The 25701-nt window shown below is 41.3% G+C and overlaps 1 protein-coding gene across 1 annotated transcript; it reads right to left on the bottom strand.

Annotated features, from left to right (window-relative positions):
- Window positions 1–2270: 2270 nt before the first annotated feature.
- Window positions 2271–25135, bottom strand: psmd3 (proteasome 26S subunit, non-ATPase 3). Its single transcript, XM_043674939.2, has 12 exons — window positions 24831–25135; window positions 19178–19368; window positions 17903–18040; window positions 15427–15563; window positions 11555–11745; window positions 10555–10658; window positions 10137–10251; window positions 8553–8672; window positions 7310–7413; window positions 6281–6436; window positions 4905–4955; window positions 2271–2638 (listed from the first exon to the last, which is right to left on the bottom strand). The coding sequence occupies exons 1-12, from the start codon at window positions 25006–25008 to the stop codon at window positions 2561–2563; spliced, it is 1563 nt and encodes a 520-aa protein (XP_043530874.1). The 5' UTR covers window positions 25009–25135; the 3' UTR covers window positions 2271–2560.
- Between the last annotated feature and the right edge of the window lie 566 nt (window positions 25136–25701).

The following is a 25701-nucleotide window of genomic DNA, read 5'->3' as shown; positions in this document are numbered from 1 at the left end:
CAATAAACACTGGCCTCAGAAACAGGAAATCAAGCTACAGTTCCCACCATGTATTAGTGTCTACTGACCTCTATTGGAAAGCGTTTGTCAACAGCACGTTGACTCACTGTATGATTCCACGGAAATAAATAAGCCAGTTGTTTAAACTGGATTTAAATGAACACATTTACAACCTTGTGATCATTTCTTTGTATCATACACCTGGTAGTTGTAGAGACTAAAGTCATCATTAAAGACTTAATAATATTCCTCTATAATTTATTAACTTCAGAATTGATAATCTGCCTTGACATACATAAATCCATTGAGCTTCAAACACTGGCTAACAAAAATTAAGGGGCCAGACCTTGTGGGCAATTGACCATGGGGGACTGTTACAACTGAACCCAAACTCAAGACTGGGGTTTAATCTTTACAAGGTAGATTCATTGAGGCTGTAACCATATTTATACTCGGGTTTCAGTATCCAAGTTTATTTTACTTTCTCCCCCCTCCTTATTTATTTGCAGATGATGTACTTCCTATGGCATTTTGTGGGTTGCATGAACATTTAAAGAAAGAGCAGGAGTAGTCTGTTCAGCCCGTCAAGCCTACTCCTCCATTCAATATCACTGCAGATCTGATAGTAACTTCATACCATTCCACTTGCCCTGACAATCCTTCATCCTTCTGCTTCCCAAGAATTTATCCACCTCTGCCTTGAAAATAATCCAAGGGTCAAACTCTCTTCATCTGCAGGTTGGCACCAAATACTTACAACCCTCTCAGGGAAAAAAAAAATCATAGAATCCCGAGTATGGAAGCAGGCCATTCAGCCCATCGAGTCCACACCAACCCTTTGAAGGGTGTCTCATGCAGACCCATCAACCCGATCCTATCCCTGTAACCCTGCATTTCCCATGGCTAATCTACCTAGCCTGCACATCCCTGGATGCTATGGTCAATTTAGCATAGGCAATCCACTTAACCTACACATGTTGACAGAAGACATTTTATAAATATTGGTATGATTGTGTTAGTGAGCACACATTATAGTTTTGTCATATCGGCAATACAATGCTTTCATTATTGTCCAGCTCCATCTACAAGCTTGCGTTTTACAGATCAGGTTTCATTGTGAACTCTTACTGTTTAACTAGTGTCAAAATGCAAATGAGAACTAGGTATATGAGTGGTGGCATGGCACACTGCAATAAACATGCGAGCTGTTTGAAATATTAGACATACCCCTCCATATCTCAATGAGCTGCTGAATCAGGAAAGTTCTCATTCTTATAATGAAAGCAAAGTACTGCAGATATTGGAAATCTGAAATTTAAAATATGTGCTGAAATTACTGAATGAGTCTTAGGATCCATGGAGAGAGGAACATAGATAATGATTCAGGTGAGAAATGAAGGCTCTGAAGGACATTTCTGTTTCTCTCTCTGTCAATGTCACCAGGCCTGTTAAGTACTTTTCAACACTTTTTCCTTAAGCCTAGTTAGTGCTGACAAAAAAGCTTCACTGTTCAGCAACAGAGGCACTGTAACAAGTTTGAACATCACTTGAAGTAAAATGAGAGAGGAATCTCATTGTAGATCATCAATGAGCAATGTGAAATGGACTTACGCAGGCAGCAGCTAAGGGCAGGGTTAATACTCCATCAACAAATACAGATCCAAGTGGGTTTAGCACCTTCATCCGATCACCGTTCATGTGTGGACCTAATCAACGAGTTTCAACAATCAAGACCAATCCGATCCTATATCAATGGTGCACAGATACATGCACTTCCAATGTGAGTCAATGGATAAGATTTGGTGAGAATTTCCTTCCTAGCCCAAAGATGGACAGGCCAACAGCTGAGTTTAGCTGAATCAGGCACTGGAGATTGAATTTTAAAGTCTTCCTGCATTGTGAGGCTTTGCTTCCGGTTCACCATCACACAAGGCTAAGATCTTACCATTTTTGATGTGCCAGTACTCACACGGGTCCAGAAGGCTAAATGTTTATTAAAAAATATCAATCCAATACTTTCAATTGATAAATATGAACCATTTGTAAGAAAGAAATCTTTTGAAGCATTGTGAGATTTCAAGCAGCCCAAATATTCAGTGATTCCCAAGACCTTTCCAATGTTAAATGGCTGAGACCTGATAATTCTCTAATGTTCAAACCAGTCAGAACAGAACACGAAAATTCTAAAATTGGGTTTGACTGGGCACAGTGGAATTGGTTTTGTCATTTCAGCAGCTCACACAAGGAGAACTTTAAAAGAAAACCACAAATATTTGTTATCAGTTTTATTGACCATATATTTGTCATCAGTCAGATATTGTTTACAAGGCTTAAAAGGGACAAAAGGTAACTATTCCTCAGAAAACAACAGTAAATTAAGAAAAATACAAGCAGTTAAAGATGTGTCAAACCTGGTTTGACAAGGTTAACATTCCCATTTGCAAACATCCAGACAGATTCGACTTTAAAGGACTTTAAAGTCACGATTCTAGTTTTATTGATCTTTACTGTTTGCAGTTACAATATTCCAAATATTTCAGAATCAAAATCCCATATAGCCTCATGGGAATCCATCATCATCATCCTCTGCCATTTCTTTTGCAAACTCTAGGTCTTGCTGTTCCCGTTCTCGCCGCTCCTGTAAGGCAGAGATGCCATTTGAAATGTGGACCTTGCATTCACACAAATTCATTTGAAAATTTTATCCATACTGCATTATAATTTTGTATCATATTTCACAGAGATGTTTCCAGACTACTTCCCATGGAATTCACCACAGTGAAGTACCTCCTGTTGGGTTGATGTAGATAAGTTGCATGCAGATGTCAAAAGCAGCTAAGAGAGTCAGTTAAGTTTGCTTCTTTTTACTGCAGCTGGAACAAGGAGAAATACTGGCCACAACAGAGAGAATTTCCTGCTCTTCTTCAAACAGCAGGATTGTTAAACCATAGTTGAACCACCAGAACATGAAAAAGGAACGTGACTCAATACTTTACAGATGGTATCACGAATAAGGAGAAGTCTCTCAGTACTGTACTGTGATTGTTAACACTGTTACATTCTCGGGTCTTGGAAGCAGGTGGTGAGCCCAGAACCTTCTGATGCAAATGTGTTACATTATTGAGGTTCGGAAATGAATGATCCTCCATCACATTAGGAACTTACCCAGTTCCTTCTTAAAGCCTTGCCATTTTCTTTTCCACAAATCTCTTGTTCCATTTTCATAGAAAAGTTGTTTAAAAGTATTATTTTCATTTGACCTTCCCCCACTTAATTTTAAGTTGTCCCTCGAGTCCCATGGCTCCAGAACTTTCCTGAATCCAAAGCTTTTCATGGCCATGGAGAATTTAAAACCTCAATTAAGTCTTGCCAATTAAAGAGTGATACCTATGAATTTCAAACTTTCTGTATAATTGCCCTCTTAAATTTAGCAGTTGACACCATCGATATTTCTAAAAATAATTTAAGGCTTTCTGACATCACCCAAATTAAAGACATTTATACTGACTTAGCATGAACATTTGATACAATTTCATCAACCTCAACCTTACAACTCACACCCTCTTTGTTTCTTTAGTACCCATGAAAGTGATTTCAATGACCTATCCAACAATCTCCCTCTTCTGCTGTCACTTGAAGCATGTCAGAGAATGGTTACAACACTGGAGGAGACTACTCAGCCCATCACAAATGTGCTGGCTCCTACTCCCCCATCTTTCCCTGCAGCTCTATATGAGTTTTCTCCTCAGGTAATTATCCAATTCACCTTCAAAAGTGCGATGGTGGCACCTTTGATCACAGCTTTCAGACAGGAGTATTCTTGGTGACTGCTTAATATTTACTAATTTCTGTCCTTCCACTAGTTTCATCACTTTGTATTGTTTTGAACTCCATCTGCCACATCTCTGGCCAATACTATAACTTGCCCAAACCTCTAAGTGTTAATGAATCCAATTTGTTGGCATTCACAGCTCTGGACACTTTAGAAGTACTTTGCTCTCACCACACACACCCATAAACACAAGCACAAGTCATGTGTCGTCCTAACACTAACGCCTGACCAAAAGCACCTCCAGGTATCAGCTTCAATGTGCAACCTTTCTGTGTTGAAACATTTAAAAAAAAAGGAAATATTGAAACATAGGAGCAAGAGTAGGCCATTCAGCCCTTCAATCCTCCTCCATCATTATGGCTGATCATCCAATTAAGTTGGATAGTACATGGATAAGAAGGGTTTAGAAGGATATGGGCCAAATGCAAGCAAGTGGGACTAGTTTAGTTTGGGAAACTTGGTTAGCATGGATAGTTTGGACTGAAAGGTCTGTTTCTGTGTTGCATTACTCTATGACTCTAACCCTTTGACCTCCATTGTTCAATTCTCACTGCTCCAACTACTCTTGCCTGGTGTTTTTTTTTTTAGCCATTAGTATTAGATCTAATAAATGTGAATCCAGCATCAAATCTTCCTTGTAAGCCATGGTTTGGTCACCTCCCTGTTGTTGTTTTGCACTGGACAGAAATTAAAATTGTTGTAGGTCACTTATGCATTTGCAATGTTTGCCATGGCTTTTCACTTGTCATTCCTTTAAGTAATGTTCCCAATCTACACCAACTCTACAGTCGACTTTTCAGTCACACATCAGTCCATATTCTGGCATCAATCCTATGGGAACACATTTTGAGAATCAGTCTATATGCATGCCTTCCTGAAATTCAGACAGAGATCATCCCAGTCCCTAACCTTTATCAGAAAGACCTGCAACGCTTTTGAAGAAATCTGAATTAGTCAAACATTACTTTCTGAAGCCACCTCTCTAATCAGTTCCTCCAGATCATCACTGTCACCCCATTAAAACCCCAAAATGCTTCCCTACATTTGTGACTTCTATCAATGGAAACCTCACCTCAGCCGACTCCAGGTCTTTGTTGTATGACTTGGGTGGGAATCGCATTGCCTGTAAAGCAGAAGTGAACAATTTAATTATTTCTAGCCTCTAGAAATTTAAGTTCTAGATGACAAATCCCTTTTTATACTCTGATACAGAAGAAAGTCCCCAAGAGGCATTCTGTTGGTTCTAGAACCAGTGTCCTGAACATTAGCTTTGAGTCACATTTGAATACATTCCATCACAAAGCTCTAATAAACCAATTGCAGCTAGTAGGTCAAGCACTTTGAGGCCACAGAGATCTTATTCACTCCAAAACCAATAACCCATTGCAGCTGGGCAGCACAGTGGCTCAGTGGTTAGCACTGCTGCCTCACAGCACCAGGGACCCAGGTTTGATTGCAGCCTCGGGCGACTGTCTGTGTGGAGCTTGCACATTCTCCCCGTGTCTGCGTGGGTTTCCTCCGGGTGCTCCGGTTTCCTCCCACAGCCCATAGACGTGCAGGTCAGGTAAATTGGCCATGCTAAGTTGCTCATAGTGTTAGGTGCATTAGTCAGAGGGAAAATGGGCCTGGGTCGGTTACTCTTCGGAGGGTCGGTGTGGACTTGTTGGGACAAAGGGCATGTTTCCACACTGTAGGGAATCTAATCGGGAGTTGCATACACGTGGCACTGGGCCACTCAATACTGGCCTTTAGCTAAGACTGTCTCGAAAGAAAATGACATCAATTGCTACAGAATAACCTGGTCACATTTGTTAAATGTAATGTCTTGTTCACAAAAATAATTACAATTAAAGAATAAAGACTGGAGAATCAGATTCTGCAAAACCCATGTCAGCCAGGGTTCCCCCTTCACTGCTCATTCCTTGTCAAAAAGATACTAGACTAGTCACTCAGAGCCAGAGAATCCAATTTATGTCCTATTGAGGCAGCTGAGGAATTTAAATTCAACTAAATAAGTATGGAACCAGCAATAAAACCTGACCCAGTGTATCGGTAAAGGTGACCATGTAACTACCCGATTGGCATACAAAAACAGTTCACTAATGCCAGCAACAACCAAATCCAATGAATGCAAAGAAACGTTTTCACCCCTCGTACAAACACTGCAAATGCTTCAAATCCACATGCAGATAAGGTAGTAAAAGAACATGGAAATGTGTTATTTTGCTGAGAAAAGCACTTGGTCCACCTGAAAAACAAGCCAAACAACCAGCTGATAAAGCAGAGCAAGGTAATCCAATCTTACGTTTTTGTAAGAGAAAATGGGTAATGTATCCCTCCAATTAGAAAACTATGGGTCAGAATTAATTCTTCATTACATCTCTATTGATCATTCTAAAAATTCAACTCAATCCACAATGGAAACAGCCAGGTGTGGTTTTTCCTTACTTTGACAGACATGTTGTGAATATCCAGACAGAAGGAGATTCTCTGGTGGAATGCCAGCTGCGGCTCCCTTGTGCCATAAATATCGATAGTCTCTTTTGACTGGACATATCCTCTCTCATGGTTAATAGACGCCTCGATCACTCCATCACGAATGGCCTGGTTAAAAAAGAAAATTAGCATGTATTTCTCTGCATTTTTTCCTTCTTCTGAAGTGCAGCCTCATCCTGGGTTTTTGAAATTCAGCAGCCCCCTCAGTATCTGACATAAGTGGGCAGTCTTGGTACAAAAGACTGGAAAGTAAATATTATCAGAGGGTTCAAGTATGCTGGGCCACCGCTAAGGTCAGTCCTTCCTTGGTCAACACACTTCACAGCAGGAATCACTGATATTGATCAGGTCGTTTTTGATATCACAAGACAGCTTGTTACACCATAATAATACTCAACAGACTTGTTTCTTCTCAGTCTATACTGTGCCCCTCAAAGCTGAGCTCATTCAAAACCCCCGTCCTTTAGGGTTTTTAAAGTAAGAGTTCACTACTTGTGCAGCAAAACACTGAGTCGTGACATTTCAACTGCCTTATCCGACATAAAGACTTCCTCTTCAATGAAATTCAATTCAGAAAGCCACAGCAGGTGAAAGCCATCACAATGTCAATCACAGGTTTCCTAGATTCCTTCAATATTCCAATCACTCCCCCTTCACTCTCCAACCTGGAGCTCCATAGATATTTGTAACTGGGGGTTGCCTGTTGCTAAGACTGGCCCAGGAAGCAATAGTGAGGTTCCAACCTCCTAAAGTCTGGACCTAATATAAACAACCACCAATGCACAACATACTGACGTCCTAATCCAGCCGCTTATTTGAGCATCCCATCACCGGTCCAGTTACCTCTAAGGAGGGGGAATCCTCGCCCTTTCAAATTCAGAGACTGATAAATCTGCTGTGCACTTGCAATGCATTTTGATTTTAAATTTCAGAATTCAAGTAACAATTTTTTCTTTTAATCCCACCCCCATTGGAATTTACCTTGGCAACTATAAACTCAGCATCTTCAGGACTGTCCAGCTGCAGTTTCTGTGCAATGTCAGTGAGAGAGATCCGAGAATAAGATAAACTAATCATCCTTACACCTGTAAAGGGAAGAAAGAGATTTTTAAAATTGTCTGTGATTCAATTTTTTTTAAGCTATTATGCTGTAGCAGCTAGCATGAGCAAAACATACAAAAGGTATCAGAGCTTTTATCTTGAGGGGCTGTGGATTAAATGGAAGAGACAGTCTCATATCAGCGACACTGAGCAGACAGTCTGTAATTTTGAACTTTGGCCCTCTCAGTTCTCTGTTTCTCTTCTCAAGCACCAAATTTGCCACTGGCTTCTCAGATTCCCAAAATGCTCTTGCTCTTCTTTGAATGTTTAATTATTTTAAAATGCTGTCCCAACTCTAAAAGGTTAACCTGTCTTAAAAGGTGCAACAGTTGATGAAAAGGATTCACTTTCTATCCCTTCAAGTCTCACCTGCCTCAGAGATGTGTTATAACATGTCTGAACAGATTATTTCCAGAAGTACAATGGGAGAGGACACAGAAATAGCATTTAGGAAAAGGGCTGGGGAATCTTGTTGTGCAATGGCAGCGTTCCTACCCTGAGCCAGTCAAGTCCCACCTGCTCCAGAAGAGGTGTAATAACATCGCTGAAGAGGTTAATTAGAGAATAATTATTATTTAACAGCTGGTTTTTAAGGATTCACATGTAGTATCAATGTCCCTAACTCTGGGCCATAAGGCCTGGATTCACAGATTGATTTAAAAAGGGCTGATTTTTCCAATGAGAGGAATTGGTTAGGAAGGGGTGAGTGCAGTCTGAAGGTTTTATTAAATTATGATATGCAAATCAACAAATATGGAAGACAGACCGATTCCTGCTTTGGTAAATGGATGACTCGATGTACAACAGTGAATATTAATTTACCTACTGCAAGCCTAGCTGTAATCAGCATGAGCTGAGAATCAAACTTGTGCTTTGTGTGGCTTCGTAACACATACTACAGAATATCTCCTTTGCGGAGTCAGTAGGGAGTCAAACAAATACCCCAAGTTGGGTGCTTTGAGTGGACTGCTATACAACTGTGTACACATTACAAGGACAAGGATATGAATCGCCCACATTAAGAGGTCAATCAAGATGCACTACCCTGGGAGCAGTTGCTGAAGTAACTAAATAAAGAGATGAAGTGTTGCAAATGGTTAATAATTTAAGACCAAATTCTGACCTGTTTTGATGACATTGTGGCGCAGGCGGATGATCAATGTATAGGTGCCATCAGTCTGAAATTTCTCTCCAAATTGTTCCAAAACCTGGTTAAACTTGGCCAAATTCCCAGTTCGCACAGCTAGCAGAGGGAAAGACAGAAATATGAAGCTATTTGTTCAAATTGAGAACAGCTCACTCAGGGCAACTTTTAAATGTAGCAGATTTTAAAGAGTTTTTGTCTAAACAAAAAAGAAACAGCTCAAAGAACAAACCTATAAGAAAACAAACATTTCTGCTATAAAACCACAGTGAACTCAATGAAAAAACACAAAAGAATAAATTTAACACCCAATTAAAACAAACGAGTTATTTCCAGTCATTAGTATGATTGAGATCATATGGGTTTGCAAATCAAAAAACTTTAAATTAATTGTAGCATTTCTGAAATTAAATAAATGATATACATTTTTAGCATTCAGTGCCATCATGTGCTTCTAGAAAAGGGAACTTAAAATCCACACACTGTCCAAACTTCTGGATTTTGGGCAGGTTGGTAAAGAACATGAAGTCTCTCAGTTTCAATCTATATGTTCTGATAAATTGCATGCATCACAAGTCCCTGACAGTAACAGTACTAAAAGCAGCCTTATGCAGATCCAGGCCAGCAAAATAGAGGACCAAATCAACAAATCAGAGCAGAATTGTCTATTCCTCACAGCTGGATTTCCAGGGAGTCACTGAATCTCAAGCTTGCTCTATTCTATCACTACAATGCAACATCAGAGCAGACTTTTTTCAGTTTCCATCAAAGATGCCTCTGAACACCTGTACCAAATTAAAGATAACTTCACATTCTTGACATCTTGATTAAGACTGTCCTAGATACTCACAACTCTGAACAAAAATAAAGAGATTTTGGCCTCATCAATCTAGGTTGCTTTCAAAACCATAACGCAGAGATACTAACCCATCAAGTCTTCAGCTCCACATTTCACTGATGGAAAAGCTGCTGCCATTTTAACAAACCAGCAGGTGGTGGCTGAAGCTTCTGATGTGAATACTGAAGTGGACAGGGGCTAAAAATAAACTGATTCAAATTAATGAAATTAAAAACCTACTTAACCTTAACCAATGGTATAATTATTTTGATCTAATCATGAGTTAAACAACTTAAATTTTAAAGAGCAACAATACCAATCAGTTCAATGCATCCATTGGTTCAGTGAATTCCATAACCTTAAAAGACTCCATTTAAGAGTCACTAAGTCATTATAGAAGTCATCAATTCCAAAAAGTAAATGCTGATATGGTTTGCTATCAGAGTGAATTCCATAACCTTGCAGTATGGCTAAACTACCTACATCTTTCCTCCTTTCAGTATTGTGTAAAGTTACAAAAGGAATGGCTTGAGGTGGCACAAGGGGTGAGACTATTTACTTCATTTAGATGGTGCTAGTGACCGCTTTGTAAGTGACACGTACAAGACTATCTTCACTTGCTGCATTCACAAGAAACTTCACGAGGTAACTAGTTTTCCAAGGGAAGAAAAAAATGAAATGTGCTTTTAAATTAAAATACTTGTGCGTAGCTGCCTCATACACACCCTGAGTAAGCAGGAAGTATGGCATCAGGGAACGTTTGAGCGATGGTTGTCGGAACTGTAGCCTGTCTGGAATCTCACCCAATAGTAACTCCACCACAATCAGCAACTTATGAACCTGGTTAAAAAAAAACACACGCAATTCTCATAAAATTAGTTCCGTTCACAAATTTATGAAGCCGAAAATGTGTTGCTGGAAAAGCGCAGCAGGTCAGGCAGCATCCAAGGAGCAGGAGAATCGACATTTCGGGCATAAGCCCTTCTTCAGGAATGAGGAGTGTGTGCCAAGCATCTGCAGCTTGGCACCTGCAGTCCTTACTTTCTCCTAGAAAATTTATGAAGCCACCAATGTTTTTAAGATGAATGACATTAAGGGAAAAAACATAAAAAGATTCCACTCTACAATTTTTTTTCAACTCACTGTTTGCTTAAAGCCGACTGCAGTGTGCTGTGGTGCCTTTCGCAGAGCGTTAGTCAGGGTTCTTCGTGCTTCAGAGTATTCTAACTGAATTGCTTTAATACGACCTACACGCAACAAACTCAGTTAGTTTTCTAAATCAAACATCTACTTGGATATTACTAACATATCTAATCAGCATGTATAAAACAGGAGGTTCCAGAAAATATTTCAACGCAACAAACAAATTATTTACTGACTGACACTTTGCTGTATCTTTGCAAAGTTCGCAAGCAATTTTTGTCACAGTGATTTAACAGCTGCTTACAGTAAGTATATTGCATGATAGTAATACAGATGTATTCATCACCTATCTGGTGTGATAAATTATCAAATGACATGAACAGTAAATACTGATTCAGTCACAAAACGGGGAAAAGGCTGTGTCGTGACTGGAGAAAAACTGAATGAGCATTGTAGAAGGCATAATATCTCACAAAACTCTTTATTTTGCTTCCATTCCCAAAAGATTGCATCAGCTGTGAATCAGTTTGCAGCACTCTTGCCTCTGAGTCAGGAACTTGTGCGTTTCAGTTGCACGCCAGAGACAATGAGCACAAAACTCAGGCCTGATCTTTCTGAGGAAGTGCCACACTGTCGTGCTGCCATCTTTTGGTAAGACATTAAAGGGGGGCCACATTTAGTGAATGGGAATGATCCAATGAAATTCTTCTAAAGAGAATAATACACTGGTCAATATTTAGCTGCTGATCAACATCACTGCAAAGAGAGATTATTTGGTCATTATCACACTGTTCTGTGAGACAACTTATCATGCACAAACCAGCTGCCAGTTTTCCTATATTACAACAGTGAGTACACTTCAAAATTAATTGTGCATAAAGCTCTTTGGGATACGCCAAAGTTGTCAATAGCAATGTATGAAAGGAAGGTTTTCTTTAAAAAGAGTTAGCAGTTACTCTTTAACAATTACTTCACATTGTACAATTGGACTGAGTCTCACCAGTGTAATACAGATATCTTGCCCACTCGTTGTTATTTGCTTGTTCTGGAAAAATGGATTTGGAAACAAGCTTCTCTGCCTGATCATACAGGTTATACTGCAGGTAGTTTCTCAATAACAGGTTCAGCAGAGTGGCCTGTCCATCAGCATCATGGCGAAGGGTAGCTGTCCTCAAACGTGCGTGCAGAAAACTTCAAGCATAAAACAGATTGTTCATTCACAAGTTTATAAAGTTACACTTAAGGTCAGAACGACAATACATAGAATCATAGAATCCCTACAGTGTGCAAGCAGGCCATTCAGCCCATCAACACTGTGCCCATCCAAAGAACATCCCACCCAGACCCCTATCCTACCTCTATAATCCATCTAGCCTGCACATCCCTGGACATTATGGACAATTTAACTAATTCTAACCTGCACATCCTTGAGAGAAAACCAGAGCACCCGGAGGAAATCCACACAGATACTGGCAGAATGCCTGAGGGAACTATGTACAATCATCCCAAGGTGGAATCAAACCTGCTGAGAGGCAGCAGTGCTAACCACTGTGCTGCCCTGGTCTACCGTCATACAGTATATCCAGGCATCACCATTTCCTTTTCTCTCCTTCACTGATGGTAGCTTTCATGCTGAGATTTATCACTTTCACAGGCTTCAGACAAGAATCACTTAAGATACTGACTATTGAAGAATTATCCATAGTGGAGGTACAACGGAATCTGGCCAAAGGGTTTACTTTAGTATTATTTCATGGAATGTGAGCATCACTGCCAGGGTTAGCAGTACCCATGCTGCTTCTCCACCACCTTAAGGGCAATTCGGGATGGCCCACCCGCGCTAGCTTATTCACCTTCAAAGTTTTCTGAGCTTGTACCCAGAGAATGATACAACGGAGGATAAGATACAGTTACCAGCCCTGAATAACCAGGCCGAGTTCACTGAAACAGAAGGAGCTAAATCTGCTCAAGGTTACCGAAGGGTTAGCAAATAATGAAAGATATTTCCCCAATCTGTGAATCCTGTGGTTATGGATTTAGGCTTCATATTAAAAGCAGAAGATGGATGGTTACAAGAATCATAATCTCACAAAAGCTTATTAGACTATGTCCAGTTTTGAAAGCAAATTGATTATTTAAGAATTAAACAAAACTATAATTCTGCAATGAATTGAAGCCAAATTCTGCAGCTCTCTCCCAGATTCTGTAACAGGTTTGCCAGTATTTGGGGATGTTTTAGTCGTAAGTAGCCATAAGGAACTGTGTGTCTATAATTTTCAGCCTCTGTTACATACTTAATTCATCTTCTACTCATTTTCTCTTCTCACATCAGCCAAAACAAACCATCCAAACTCTTAATGCTCAGCTTGATGCCAAGTTGAGTTTAAAATGCCAACGCCTATGTAATTTGCCATGTGCCAACTGGCATAGAAATAAGAATGATAGGGAAGTTAACACGTGGCTAAGGGTTTGGTGTAGGAAAGAGGGATTCCATTTCATGGGGCATTGGCATCAGTTTTGGAATCGGAGGATCTGTACTGTTGGGACGATCTCCAGCTGAACCGATCTGGAACCAGCGTTTGAGTGAAAAAGATAAATAGGATCGTCAGTAGGACTTTAAAATTTTGAGTCGGAGGAAGGGAAGCAAATGCGACAGGGAGGATGGAGTTAAATAGAAAGATAAACAGCATTTTCCAAGTGTGCAGGTGGGTTTAAGCTTGAGGCAGACTAGCAATGCAGCAAAAAGGAAGGATAACTTGGGACAACTTATGATTTCCGATATATCTAATAACGATAACAAAGTTAGCATTAAGGCACTTTACCTGAATGCTTGCTGTTTTTGTAACAAAGTAGATGAATTAATGGCACAAATCATCGTGAATGATTATGATGTGGGAGGCATCACAGAGATGTTTTTGCAGAAGGTTCAGGACTGGCAGTTTACAACTTATCAAAAAGACAGGAAGGTGGGTAGAGGGGGTGGGGTTGCCTTGTTCGTTAAGAATGAAATTAAATCTATCACACTGAATGGTATAGGGTCAGATGATGTGGAGTCTGTGTGGCATGTCAGAAAGGCAAGGTCACTGTGATATGGAGGACTCCAATATGCAGGTGGACTGAGTGAATAATGTTGCCGATGGGTCCAAAACAAGGGAATTCGTGGAATGCTTATAGGATGGCTTTTTGGAACAGCTTGTGATGGAAGCCACAAGGGGGCAGGTTATTCTGGACTTAGTGCTATGTAATGAGCCAAACTTTATAAAAGATCTTAAAGGGAACAGTTAGGAGGGAGTGATCATAATATGGTAGAGTTCAGTCTGCTGTTTGAAAGAGAGAAGGCAAAACTGGATGTAATAGCGTAACAGTTAAATAGAGGTAATTACAGGGGCATGAGAGAGGAACTGACAAAAATCGACTGGAAGCAGAGCCTAGCAGGGAGGACAGTAGAACAACAATGGCAGGAGTTTCTGGGTGTAATTGACGACACAGTACAGAGGTTCATCCCAAAGAAAAGAAAGATTATCGGGGGGGGGGGGGGGGGGTTATGATGTCATTTCCTGTTCGTTTTCTGAGGGGTTGATAGATGGCATCTAGATCTATGTGCTTGTTTATGGCGTTGTGGTTGGAGTGCCAGGCCTCTAGGAATTCTCTGGCATGCCTTTGCTTAGCCTGTCCCAGGATAGATGTGTTGTCCCAGTCGAAATGGTGGCTTTTTTCATCCGTGTGTAGGGCTACGAGGGAGAGAGGGCTGTGTCTTTTTGTGGATAGCTGGTGTTCGTGTATCCTGGTGGCTAACTTTCTTCCTGTTTATCCTATGTAGTGTTTGTGGCAGTCCTTGCGTGGAATTTTGTAGATGACGCTGGTTTTGTCCATGGGATGTACTGGGTCTTTTAAGTTTGTTAGTTTTTGTTTGAGAGTGTTAGTGGGTTTGTGTGCTACTAGGATTCCGAGGGATCTTAGTAGTCTGGCTGTCATTTCTGAAACTTCTTTGATGTATGGTAAGGTGGTTTGGGTTTCTGGCTGCGTTTGGTCTGCTTGTCGTGGTTTGTTCTTGAGGAATCTGAACACTGTATTTTTTGAGTATCCGTTCTTCTTGAATACGTTGTATAGGTGGTTCTCTGTTTTATGTAGTTCATCTGTGCTGCAGTGTGTGGTGGCTCGTTGGAATAGTATAGTGATACAGCTTCATTTGTGTGTGTTGGAATGGTTGCTGGTGTAGTTGAGTATTTGGTCAGTGTTTGTCGGTTTTCTGTATACGTAGGTTCGTAGTTCTCCGTTGTCCTTTCTTTCGACTGTGACGTCCAGGAATGCGAGTTTGTTGTCGGTTTCTTCCTCCTTGGTGACATCACCACAAACGCCAGGAACCCCATCCAGGAGAAAGATATAAATAGAAAGGAGACAACAGCTTCGCTTCACTTGGAGGTCGCCACTGATGATGTTACCTAGCCAGGTAACGAAACGTCTGGATATCAAACCCACAGCTCAACGAACAAACCTACACCCTATATTTACCACCAACGCTAAAATTTGGAAAACAAGGAGAAAACATGGACGGCATATATAGTCAGGTCTCTGAATCATTGATGTGTCGTGGATTTGATTAAAAAGCACAGGGAAACAGAACCATGTTGGCTAGTTCTGATGTGGAACTAAGACATATAAATTGCCCAAATGGCTGATATTTTGTATGTTCCTAATCAATAGGATTTAGTATTTATCACGTGGAAGCTAACATGGTAAATTGCTGATGGCAGTATCAAGATATATAAATCCCGAAAACAGTCCTTCATTTTCATTGCTATACCTTGAACTGTAATTTTAATAAATCTTTACTGTTGTGCTCAAAGATCGAAAGTAAAACAACTTTCTCACCTTCTGACTGCATCGAGTTTACTTAGAAATTCATATACGCGAGCGTGGTAATAATAGCACTTAGCTGCAACCAAGTCTAGAGCCCGCCGATTCTGAGCAGCAATCTTTTGCATCAAATCATCTGAGCATTTCTGTGCCTGTATTACAGAAAAAAAAAAGGAAAATGTCATAAACACTGGGTTTCTTTAGTGCCACCTTCCACTCTATTTTGAAGGTGCTAAATCCTACCAGAAGGTTCCAATATCACTTGCAAGTCAGTAATCTTCAAATGCAGCAGGAAACAAGCAGAAGCGTCAATTTTCAACCACTGCAGGTTTTTCCATCTGAAATCACTGCACTCTTCCAATTCTGGTCTCTTGTGCATCTTCACTTTTCCATAAGTATACCACTGGCAATGATGCCTTCAGTTGACTGCACCTAGAATTTTGTTCCTAATACTTTGTGCTTCCTCCTCTCAAAATTGCTCCAAAGGACCAAATGTTTACATTACAGCACATCAACCTCACACACCGCACACCCCCAACTTTCAAAGGGTTTTTGTATGGAGCTTAGTGTTAGATTAATCGACCTGTGAGCTCACTTACTGCATTAAAATTGCAATATAAATGTAAGGTGAATCAACTTGAGGTCCGCACATATACACTTTACAGAAGACAGGCCAGATGGAACACCTGGGTGATTATCTCTCCCTTACCAGGAGGCACGGAGGTAAAATGGAGTGTGGCAATTGTCACAGTTCAGTCAGAGGTTGAATCTAACAAAGGACTCTCTGGTCTGGAATCTTGGGCTTTAATGCTCAATCAAGAAGTGCCTTTACATCAGGTCTTTGGGAAGCTGGAATGTCACTTTTTTCATTATGAGCCTGGACTAGACTTGAACCGTTAGCTGAGTTTCACCATCTCTATAACCACAAAATCCCAGCCTGAGAACTTAACGTCAAAAGGAGTCAACTCATATCTGGATTAAAAGTAGCCCCCTCTTTCAAAATCTATTTAGGAAGTTTAAAGATGATATCTCCATTGTAATAGTGTGGACTAGATTCAAATAAAACAATCACAGAAAATTAAAGATTTTAAGTTGTGTGAATTGCCAGTCGATTGCATTTTGAAAATAAGACAATGCAAAGCTATAACTGATGCACTTTCTTGATCAGTATGTGGGACTGAATTTAACACCTACCCCCTTTCCCACAACTGAACAATGGGAAGGAGAGGTATGGAGAGCAGACAGCATAGAGTAGACATCTTCCCCACTTTCAGGCACATGGAAGGGTCAAGAGCATCCTCGAATCCCTAAGGTCATTTGAGTTCCTTATCAGTGGCCACATCTCACCATCGATGCATTCACCTAACACAGGCAGGGGCCAGGCCAGCCCGCAGATAAACCTTGGTGGACGTGTCTATGACCTTGTTGAAGTTGGGACCATTCCTTCTTAGGCATGCTCTCAGCAAAGGACACTTGCTGGGGCCCCTCTGAATGATTCTGGCAATGCTGCCCAATTTACCCATGTTCTTGGGCTCCAGCAACAATCCTCACTCTCCTGCTTACTACAGTAACAATAACTCTGAAGAGGCTGGTCACATGCCTCCCTATACCAGGAAAAGTGGCATGAAAATTCCCGGATGGGGCTGGGAACTGTGAATGGCAGCCAGTGGGCTAATTAGAAGCTAATCTCAACGTGGCTCCTGGGAAAGGTCATGACAGGTTTGTTACCAGCTCTGCAAGGAAATAAATTTCGCTTCTGGAATCAGTTGTTAAAATCCCAACACACGCAGCACATTAATGCGATAAGTATGTTCTAGTGATCAATTACCTGGTCAATTTAGTTGTCCACGGAATAACAGTCAGATTCTGCTTTGGCTCAGTGACAACGCTCTCACATCTGAGTCAGAAGACCATCTGTTAAAGCCTCATTCCAAAGACTTGAGCATGCACTCTAGGCTAACTCTTCACTGCTGTACTGGAAGAATGCCATAATCGTCAGAAGTGCCATCTTTCAGACGTGATGTTAAACTGAACTACCTGCTCAGGCGGGCATAAAATATTTGCCTGCACTGGTGAAGAGTAGGGAAGTTCTTTCCATTGCATGACTAGGATTTAAGTAATTCACAGGCTGGAAAATGCTTTGAATTGTCCAGTATCTGTGGGACATTAACTCTTGCTTTTTATTAAAAAAGCATTTGATGTTTATTGAAATGGTAATGGGGGACGTTGTTTTGTACAATGTGGCTATCAAACTTCTCTGTAAAACTGAAACTGCACTACAACTGCAATTCTTTGGTTGTGAAGGAATTTGAATTATTCAGAAGATGTGAGAGGAGCTAATAAATCCAAGTGCTTTCTTTAATTGCTACGAAGTTACAAAAACTTTTCTTAAGCAGCTTATAAATTAGTGAAAGTTGTTACTGCTTATTTAAGATTTTACAGTGTACACATTTCTATTGGATGACTATCTTTGAAGTCAAAACTCACTCACCTCAACATATCGTTTGTTGTTCGTCAGGTAAATGACAAGTAAAAGCTGAAGGTAGGCCTCTGCCTCAGGGAGAAGTGGTACTGTGGCAGCTTTCCCTGTTCGAGGGCGAAATTGTACATCTCCCTCTGTATCCATAGGCTTAAAGAAAGAATGACAGTTAGAAAACAGAACTGCATTGCATTGTCTACACAGCAATCATTTTTAATTGACCTGTAAAAAAAAACAGACCATTCTAGGGATTGAAGGCTCGGTGTGGTAGTTCTTTTTTGTTTCACACACCATACCCGGTGAATTTAACAATGCACACCCCTACCTTCCAGATAAAAGTGAGAAAACCATTTCATCTGCACTGTTTCTCAAAACAAACTATATGGAATTATAATGTTTCCAAGAAGTGATCATCATAAAAAACCTATCTGCTTTAAGGAAGGAAATCTGCCATCCTTGCAGTTCTGACCTACATGTAACTCCAGACCTTTAGCAATGTGGTTGACTCTTAACTGACCTCAGCAAGCCACTCAGTTCAAGGGCAATTAGGGATGGGAACCATCCACATCCCATGTAAGAATAAAAAATTACAAGCATTTGGATTATATTCAACAGTTTAGCTACCCAACTCATGTTAACTTGTCAGCTAAGAAAATTAATTCTAAATTAATCTCATTTATACTGATCAGACTACTGATCGCAAATGTAAATTCAAAAGTGAGTGATGAAATTACACATTACTGAACCACCTTTAGTTTGTCAATTAATCATTCTGGCTGGTTTAATACTTCTAATATTTACATTTATAATTCTAATGTTAATAAATAATTTTTAATTTATGTTTTCAAGAATCAGTAACAAGGGTATAATGATTTCACTCAGCTTGCACACATCCTGACACAAGGTTGGTGTGTCAAATGGTTCTACGATCCAAATCACTTGATGCAAGATAGTTTGGCAATGCAAATTTTAGTTATCCTTTAACTTCTCAGTAGGGGCTAAATGGTAAACTCGAGATGATCCCTCGAGAGGAAATTCAGGTGAACGAGTTAAGGATTCCCTTTAGGAAATAATGGGAATCGACGATGTGGTAATAAGGAGGGCAAGTGTAATTCAGGTGGAGATTACCCATGAATGATAGAATAATCTCAAAGTAGCAAATGCTTCCTTCTGCCCTGATTTGTCTAAAACATTTGATGAATTTCTTGTTCAGCCAAATAATTACCTTGGATTTGCACATTAACAATCATTAAAACATCTACCAAGTGCTCAGTGTTCAACACTAACCTCTTCAAGAAAAGCCAGAAGGAAATCGCGCATCGAGGTGTTTGATATGAAGAAACCATTGATGGCCTTGTAAAGGACAGTGGGGTTCAATCTGCGACAGGTTGGAGGAAGTGCTCGCAGCGCCCGCAGGACAAACCGTGGTTCTTTACTCGAAACAGCTTTCTCAATCTGCTTCACATGTTCTTTAATATCTGAAAGGAAAAATATTAATGCCTTGTTTCAAACTAACTGGAATTATTGTTTTGATGTTGATTCCTACCATCAAATCCCAATGACCTTGTGACCACTGAGATTTTCCCACCCATGATCAGCTGCCCCTTTACAAAGTTGTACTCTCCACATGTTTCAACAGGAGACAATCTTAAAAAGGTATCAAACTCACTTCCTGTAACGTCTTTCCCAGCACATTTTACTGATAACATTCCTACTGTTGCAAAACATTGTATGGGCACCATGAGCTAGCCCATGCATCTCTCACACACACTGCCCACATTGCTGGTGATGGTTTGCCATACACTTCAGAATACAAACTCTATTCACTGCTCCATGCTAGGGTGCATACTGTAAACAGATTCAATGAATATCATGGCTACGAATCAAAATTCACTTTGTTCTCCAGCGCCCTGAAAACTAGAGGCAACAGCCTTAATAGTCACTGTTCTCTGAACTACACAACAAAATTTTCCCCAGTGTTTTTTTTTTTAAAAGCTGCCAATTCTAATAATTCCAATTGATAGCTACAATAACTGAATCATTCTAATAGGACCTTTTCTAGAGCAGGTTCATGCAACATTCATTATAAGCCCAACTTCGCAATGAAAGGTATCATACTTGATAATTTCTGAGGCACACTATCAGCTGGCCATCGATGTGTGTCTGAATACAATATGCAGTATATGACGGCACCTTTATACAATGGGTAAAAACAGGAATTAAGCAACAGAGTTGGGGATTAATCACTAATACTTAAATTTTAAAACACTCGCTATGATGGAAAATATGGGTTGTGAATTTAACTTAATTAGAAATTACACAAAATTTAAAGACACTTCCCTGTGATTTGCCTGCTAAGACATAATAGAAATAAAAAATTCTCACCTTCTAATTTTTTTTGTGACCTCACCCTAACCATCTAGCCTCTTTTATCTCTAAAACCAGATGTATCATATACTTCTTTTCCCTCTTATTTTGACCTCTTGCACAATTTCCATTTTCTCCAACTCACCTCTGACATCGGAATTCAATCAGTTCATGCTTCAAAGTTAGAATTCTCTCCCAAAACATGTTGGCTTCAACACTACCTCTAGACCTCTGAAAGTGATCTGTATGACTGGGGGCTTTGTCAACCCTCTGAATATCTGTGTCCCACCTCTAGTGATTACTGTAAATCTTGGCCTATAAATCAGGCCAGCATCTAAGGACCTCAGCCCGCTTGGTACACCAGCCTCATTCCTGAAGAAGGGCTTATGCCCGAAACGTCGATTCTCCTGCTCCTCAGATGCTGTCTGGCCTGCTGCGCTTTTCCAGCACCACACCTTTCAAGTCTCAGCATCTAAGGAAGCCAGATTCTTCCAGTACCCCACAAAAACAAAAATCAAGTTTTTGCATATATTTGGCATACAAATTGAGTCCACTTTTCAATCACAGCATGCTACACTTGCATTAGCCTTCAATTTTTAAAGGGGCTATGGGGAGTGAGGTTGAAGCCCAAGATCAGCCATGATCTGATTGAAGGGCAAGTGTGCTGGGCCATTGCTTGTACCCCTGCCCCTGTTTCTTGTGTTCTTTACATGTTTTTTTACACACCAGTACCTAATAATACAGCATTAGGAAACAAGCAAACAATACAGGCTGTGGATGCTAATAACATTTCAAAACAATGGCCACATATTCTGGTGGCTTGTTTCTGTATGTGTATCGGGATCCCGACTTTGGACAGGCTTCGAGGTTTTAAAGTTTGACTGAATTACCAAAATTTATAGTGTGGTTCTGTAGCACCCTGGGGCTTTTTCCAAACCCAAGGCTCCATATTAGTAAGTTGTTGTTGACAGAAACTGGATTACTTCCACAGCTTTTTCTCCACTACTTTTCATAAACACAAAATGAGGTGGGAAACCGTTATTTGTCACTGCTGAAAAGGTCATCATCCTAATGAAGCTATTAATGAAGTAATAAGTAATGATACAAATTAGACAGATATTAGATTTGACAGTAAGGCTTGTGAGCATCAGACTGATAACTAAGAGTTTGTAAATTAAAATACCACCACAGCAAGTACAAAACTGAAGAATCCAGTTTACAACTTGTTCTTGTTTGTAACTTGCATTAGGATAAATCATTTACTGCCTTTTGAACAAGATTGCAGCCAAGAAAATTTCTGAGATTGTTGTAAAGTCCAACCAGCCCACTAAGAGAACTTGATCTGACCTGCAAACAACTAATATATCCACTTCGGAACAATACAAAAATAGAATTGCTTGATGCAAAATCACCAAGATTCATCGGATTCAACAACTGTTGACAAATCATTTCAAGCCATCTTTATTAGGCAGGACCTTTGGGGCATTGATAAACGCAGGGATCTTGGGGTGAAAGACCACAGCTCCCTGCAAGTGGCAGTACAAGTAGATAAGATGGTAAATATCGGTTGGACCACTGATTATAAACGTTTAGTTAGGCCACATTGAGTGTAGTTCTGATCACCACACAATGGGAAGGATGTGGAGTCTTCGGAGAGGGTGTAAAAAAAGCTTACTAGGATTGTAGTGCCTCGATTATAGTGTATTATCTATGAAGAGATTGGACAAACTGGATAGTTTTAACTACAGCATCAGAGGCTGAGGAGGAACCTAATAAAACTATGAAAGGCACGGATAGGGTGAATCATCTTTTTTGCAGAGTGGAAACGTCAAATACTATGGGCCATTGGTGAGAAGGGAAAAGCTTAAAGGATATGTGTGAGATAAGGTTTTCTTTTAAAACACAGGGGACTGTAGGTGCCTGGAATGTGGTGCTATGAAAATTGGCAGATGCAGCTATGATAGCAACGTTTCAACAGGCACATGAACAGACAAGGAAGAGAGAAAATTAGACCATATGCAGGCAGATGGGATTAGTTTAGAATGGCATATGGCTAGCACAGACATGGAGGGACAAAGGACGCATTCACATGTTATACTGTTCTATGATCGTGACACTAGAGAGACAGTATCTGGAGTGCTGGGCAAAGTCTTGGTCACCTTATTTAAGGAAGAATGTAAACATGTTGAAGATAGTTCCTAGAATGGTTATTAAACTGATACCGGGTTGCCTTCTGAGGAAAGGTTAAAATAGTAAGAGGCCTAACTAAATAAAGCTAAGGTAGGGTTGTGTAATGGTCTTTTCTGTATTTGATGTGCAGACTGATCTGTCTCTAACCCACAAAGGTAATCTATCTGGGATAATTTAAGATACATAGTGATAGGTTTCTTTGGGAAAACTTTGCTCTTCAGGATAATCAGACCCGTACAGCTTTCAATTCAACTTCATGCTCATTTTATCGACTCAACATATTTATTTATTCTTTCATGGGACATGGGTGCTCCTTGCAATGGCCAACGTTTATAACCCACTCTTGAATGGAGACAGTGGCACAGTGGTGATGGTGCTAGATTAACAAACCAGCCTGCTACTCTAGGACAAAGGTTCAAGTGCCACTTCTGCTGCTGCTGAAATCTAAATTCAATCAGTAATTAAGTGAATGCAGAATACAAATTAACCTTGAATTTGGTGACTTTCTAGATAATGTCAGACAACAATTAAGGGTCGACCACATTGCTGTGGGTATGGAGTCACATGTAGGTCAGGACAGCAAATTTCCTTCCTTAAAGCACATGAGTGAATCAGGTTGTTGTAAAAACCTATCGACAAGAGTTGGTGTGCTCACCATTACTGAGACTGCCTGACAATTCCAAAGTATTAATCAGATTAAAATTCCAGCAGCTGCCATGGAGGGATTTAAACCAGCATTCCAACATTAACCCAGGTGACTGGATTACCACAGCTATGTATTTATGAGCAAGGGGACTGAAGTCATGCTTGACAGTAATAATCATCTTTGTATGTTATATGTAGGATGATCCAGTTCTCTGTACCTAATCCCCACTGTTTCATTGAGATAATTTATGTAGAGTTTACTTGGGGATAATTCTTTGTGAATATTCTACCCAACCCCTGCATGATGATATTCGGTTTTCTCCCCACCCTCAGCCCCACTGTTTAGATTGAGCTGGCTGAGTTTATCACTTGTGAATCTTTGCTCCACCACCTACCCACAATCATCCAGCTCTCTGCCTCCATACCCCCACTGTTTAACAGGGGTCATGATTTGGAGGATATTTTAGAATACAAACTCTGCTCAGTTCAGTTCTCTCCCCAATCTGTTTGGATCAGATTGAGATAAATGACTTTATATCTTCTGGATATTTTACCCTCATGCCAGGTTCTCTGCTCCACCCATAATTTCAATTTTAAGTTTGGAATTGATTGTTATAGAGTCATAGAGATGTACAGCATGGAAACAGACCCTTACCTGCCAGCACATAGCCCATATCCCTCCATACCCTTCCTATTCATATATCTATCCAGCTGCCTTTTAAATGTTGCAATTGTACCAGCCTCCGCCACTTCCTCTGGCAGCTCATTCCATAGACGTACCACCCTCTGCATGAAAAATGTGTCCCATAGGTCTCTTTTGTATCTTTCCCCTCTCACCCTAAACCTTTACCCTCACCCTAAATCTATACCCTCTATTCTGGACTCTCCTTTGCAGATAGTGAAACAGTTCTGTCTTCATTGCAAGATTACCTGGGCAACATTCCCTTTTGGATCTTTTTTTTACATAGACAACCCCCACCCCAACATACACAATGCCAGTGGGATTTAGTTCTCACTGCCCCTCAGGACCACTCTGTCTAGATTGAGACAGTTGAGGTTTACTATTTCTAAATTTTTTATATATACATTCACACACATATATAAATAATGTATATATTGCTCAGCATCCCCCCCACCCCCTCTAAATCCCCAGTGTTTCACTAGAGGATTGTAGGTGTGGGGCTGATTATTCCTTGTGGATATAACCCACTCCTACACCATGCTGTGGTGGAATTCAATTCCCTGTGCCCAACTCTGTTTGGATTGAGTTTATTTCGAGCAGATATTTTAAGCCCCTCTCCAGGATGATCCAATTTCCCCCCCCCCCCAACCAAGAAAAATCCAGTCCCGTATCACCTAGGATGATCTATTCTTCCCAACTCCCCAGGATGATCCAGTAACCCCCCACTCCCAACTCCCCAGAATGATCCAGAACCCTCCCACCCCAGGATAATCCAGTACCCCCCCCAGAATGATCCAGGCCCCCCCCCCCCAGAATGATCCAGTTACCCCCCCACCCCCCAGAATGATCCAGTTACCCCCCCCACCCCCCAGAATGATCCAGTATCCCCCCACCCCCAGTTTAACTGGGGTATTTGAGGTGGTGCTGGGGGCTATTGCCCTTTCTCTATCAGCCTCACTCCTGGTGAAGGCCTCCTGCCTGAGCCGCTGTGCTTTCCCAGCGCCACTCTCTAACCCGGACCCTGACCCCCAGCTCCTGCAGACCCCCCAACCTCACCCTCCAGGGTGATCAGGTCCAGCTCCTTCTGGCTCTTCTCTCCGCTCTCGGGCGGCTCGGCCTCGGGCTCGGCGGACACATCCTTCATTTCCACATCGGGGGCAGGGGGCCCGGCCGCCAGCTTGGCCTTGTCCGGGGCCGGCTCCTTGGGCTTGTGCTTCCCCGCCGTGTCCTTCATGGCGGCGGGAAGGGAGAAGGAGAGGCCGGTGCGGGGGCCTGGCGGATGGAGCGGGGCCTGGGGCGGTGGGGGGGGGGGGTCCAGCTGCGGTCTCTGTCTCCGGGGCCTCGCTCTCTCACCGCCTTCCCGCTCCCGTGTCTCCGCGATGACTGAGCACTATCTCCCAGGCTCTACCCCCGCCCCCTCCCGGACTAGGCCGCACCGTCAGGCACGCTCAATCCACCGCCGCATCATCTACCGCAGCCGCGACACATCGAGCACAGATCCCCATCAAACATCGATCGACGGCACTCAGTGGTTATTGTGTGTTCTCTTTCTGGCCCAATTTACTCGGATCTAATACAGTCGGTGCTGATATAACGCGATGGTTCCATTCTCATACAAACCCAACGTTATAAAAAATCGTGTAATGGCGGCACCATGTAAACCGAGGGCCCCAATCGCTTTATAACAGACAGATGCGACTGTCCGCGTTATAGAAACAACATGACCCACCAATCGGGTTATAGCAGAATAGCCTGTACTGACTCTCACACAACACCAGGTTATCGTCCAACAGGTTTATTTGGAAGCACAAGCTTTCGGAGCACTGACCACACGCACCCTCTCACAGACGTGTGCCCCTTGGCACTCGCACACACACCCTCTCACAGACGTGTGCCCCTTGGCGCTCGCACACTTGTACACGCACCC

The sequence above is a fragment of the Chiloscyllium plagiosum genome, unplaced genomic scaffold (genome assembly GCF_037043375.1).
Source record: "Chiloscyllium plagiosum isolate Xiang-an unplaced genomic scaffold, Cpla_swu_hap1 HiC_scaffold_32, whole genome shotgun sequence".
NCBI classification, from domain to species: Eukaryota; Metazoa; Chordata; class Chondrichthyes; order Orectolobiformes; family Hemiscylliidae; genus Chiloscyllium; species Chiloscyllium plagiosum.
This window is presented reverse-complemented; position numbering and strand designations above follow the sequence as displayed.

What these genes read in the sequence shown, in the direction of transcription:
- psmd3 (XM_043674939.2), bottom strand. Translation starts at nt 25,008, where the DNA reads ATGAAGGACACGGCGGGGAAGCACAAGCCCAAGGAGCCGGCCCCGGAC. An exon ending in TTCTGGCTTTTCTTGAAGAG is followed by an intron (nt 18,041 to 19,177) that starts GTTAGTGTTGAA and finishes TCTTTCTTTAAG; the next exon opens with CCTATGGATACAGAGGGAGA. An exon ending in AAGACCTGGAGTCGGCTGAG is followed by an intron (nt 2,639 to 4,904) that starts GTGAGGTTTCCA and finishes TCTGCCTTACAG; the next exon opens with GAGCGGCGAGAACGGGAACA.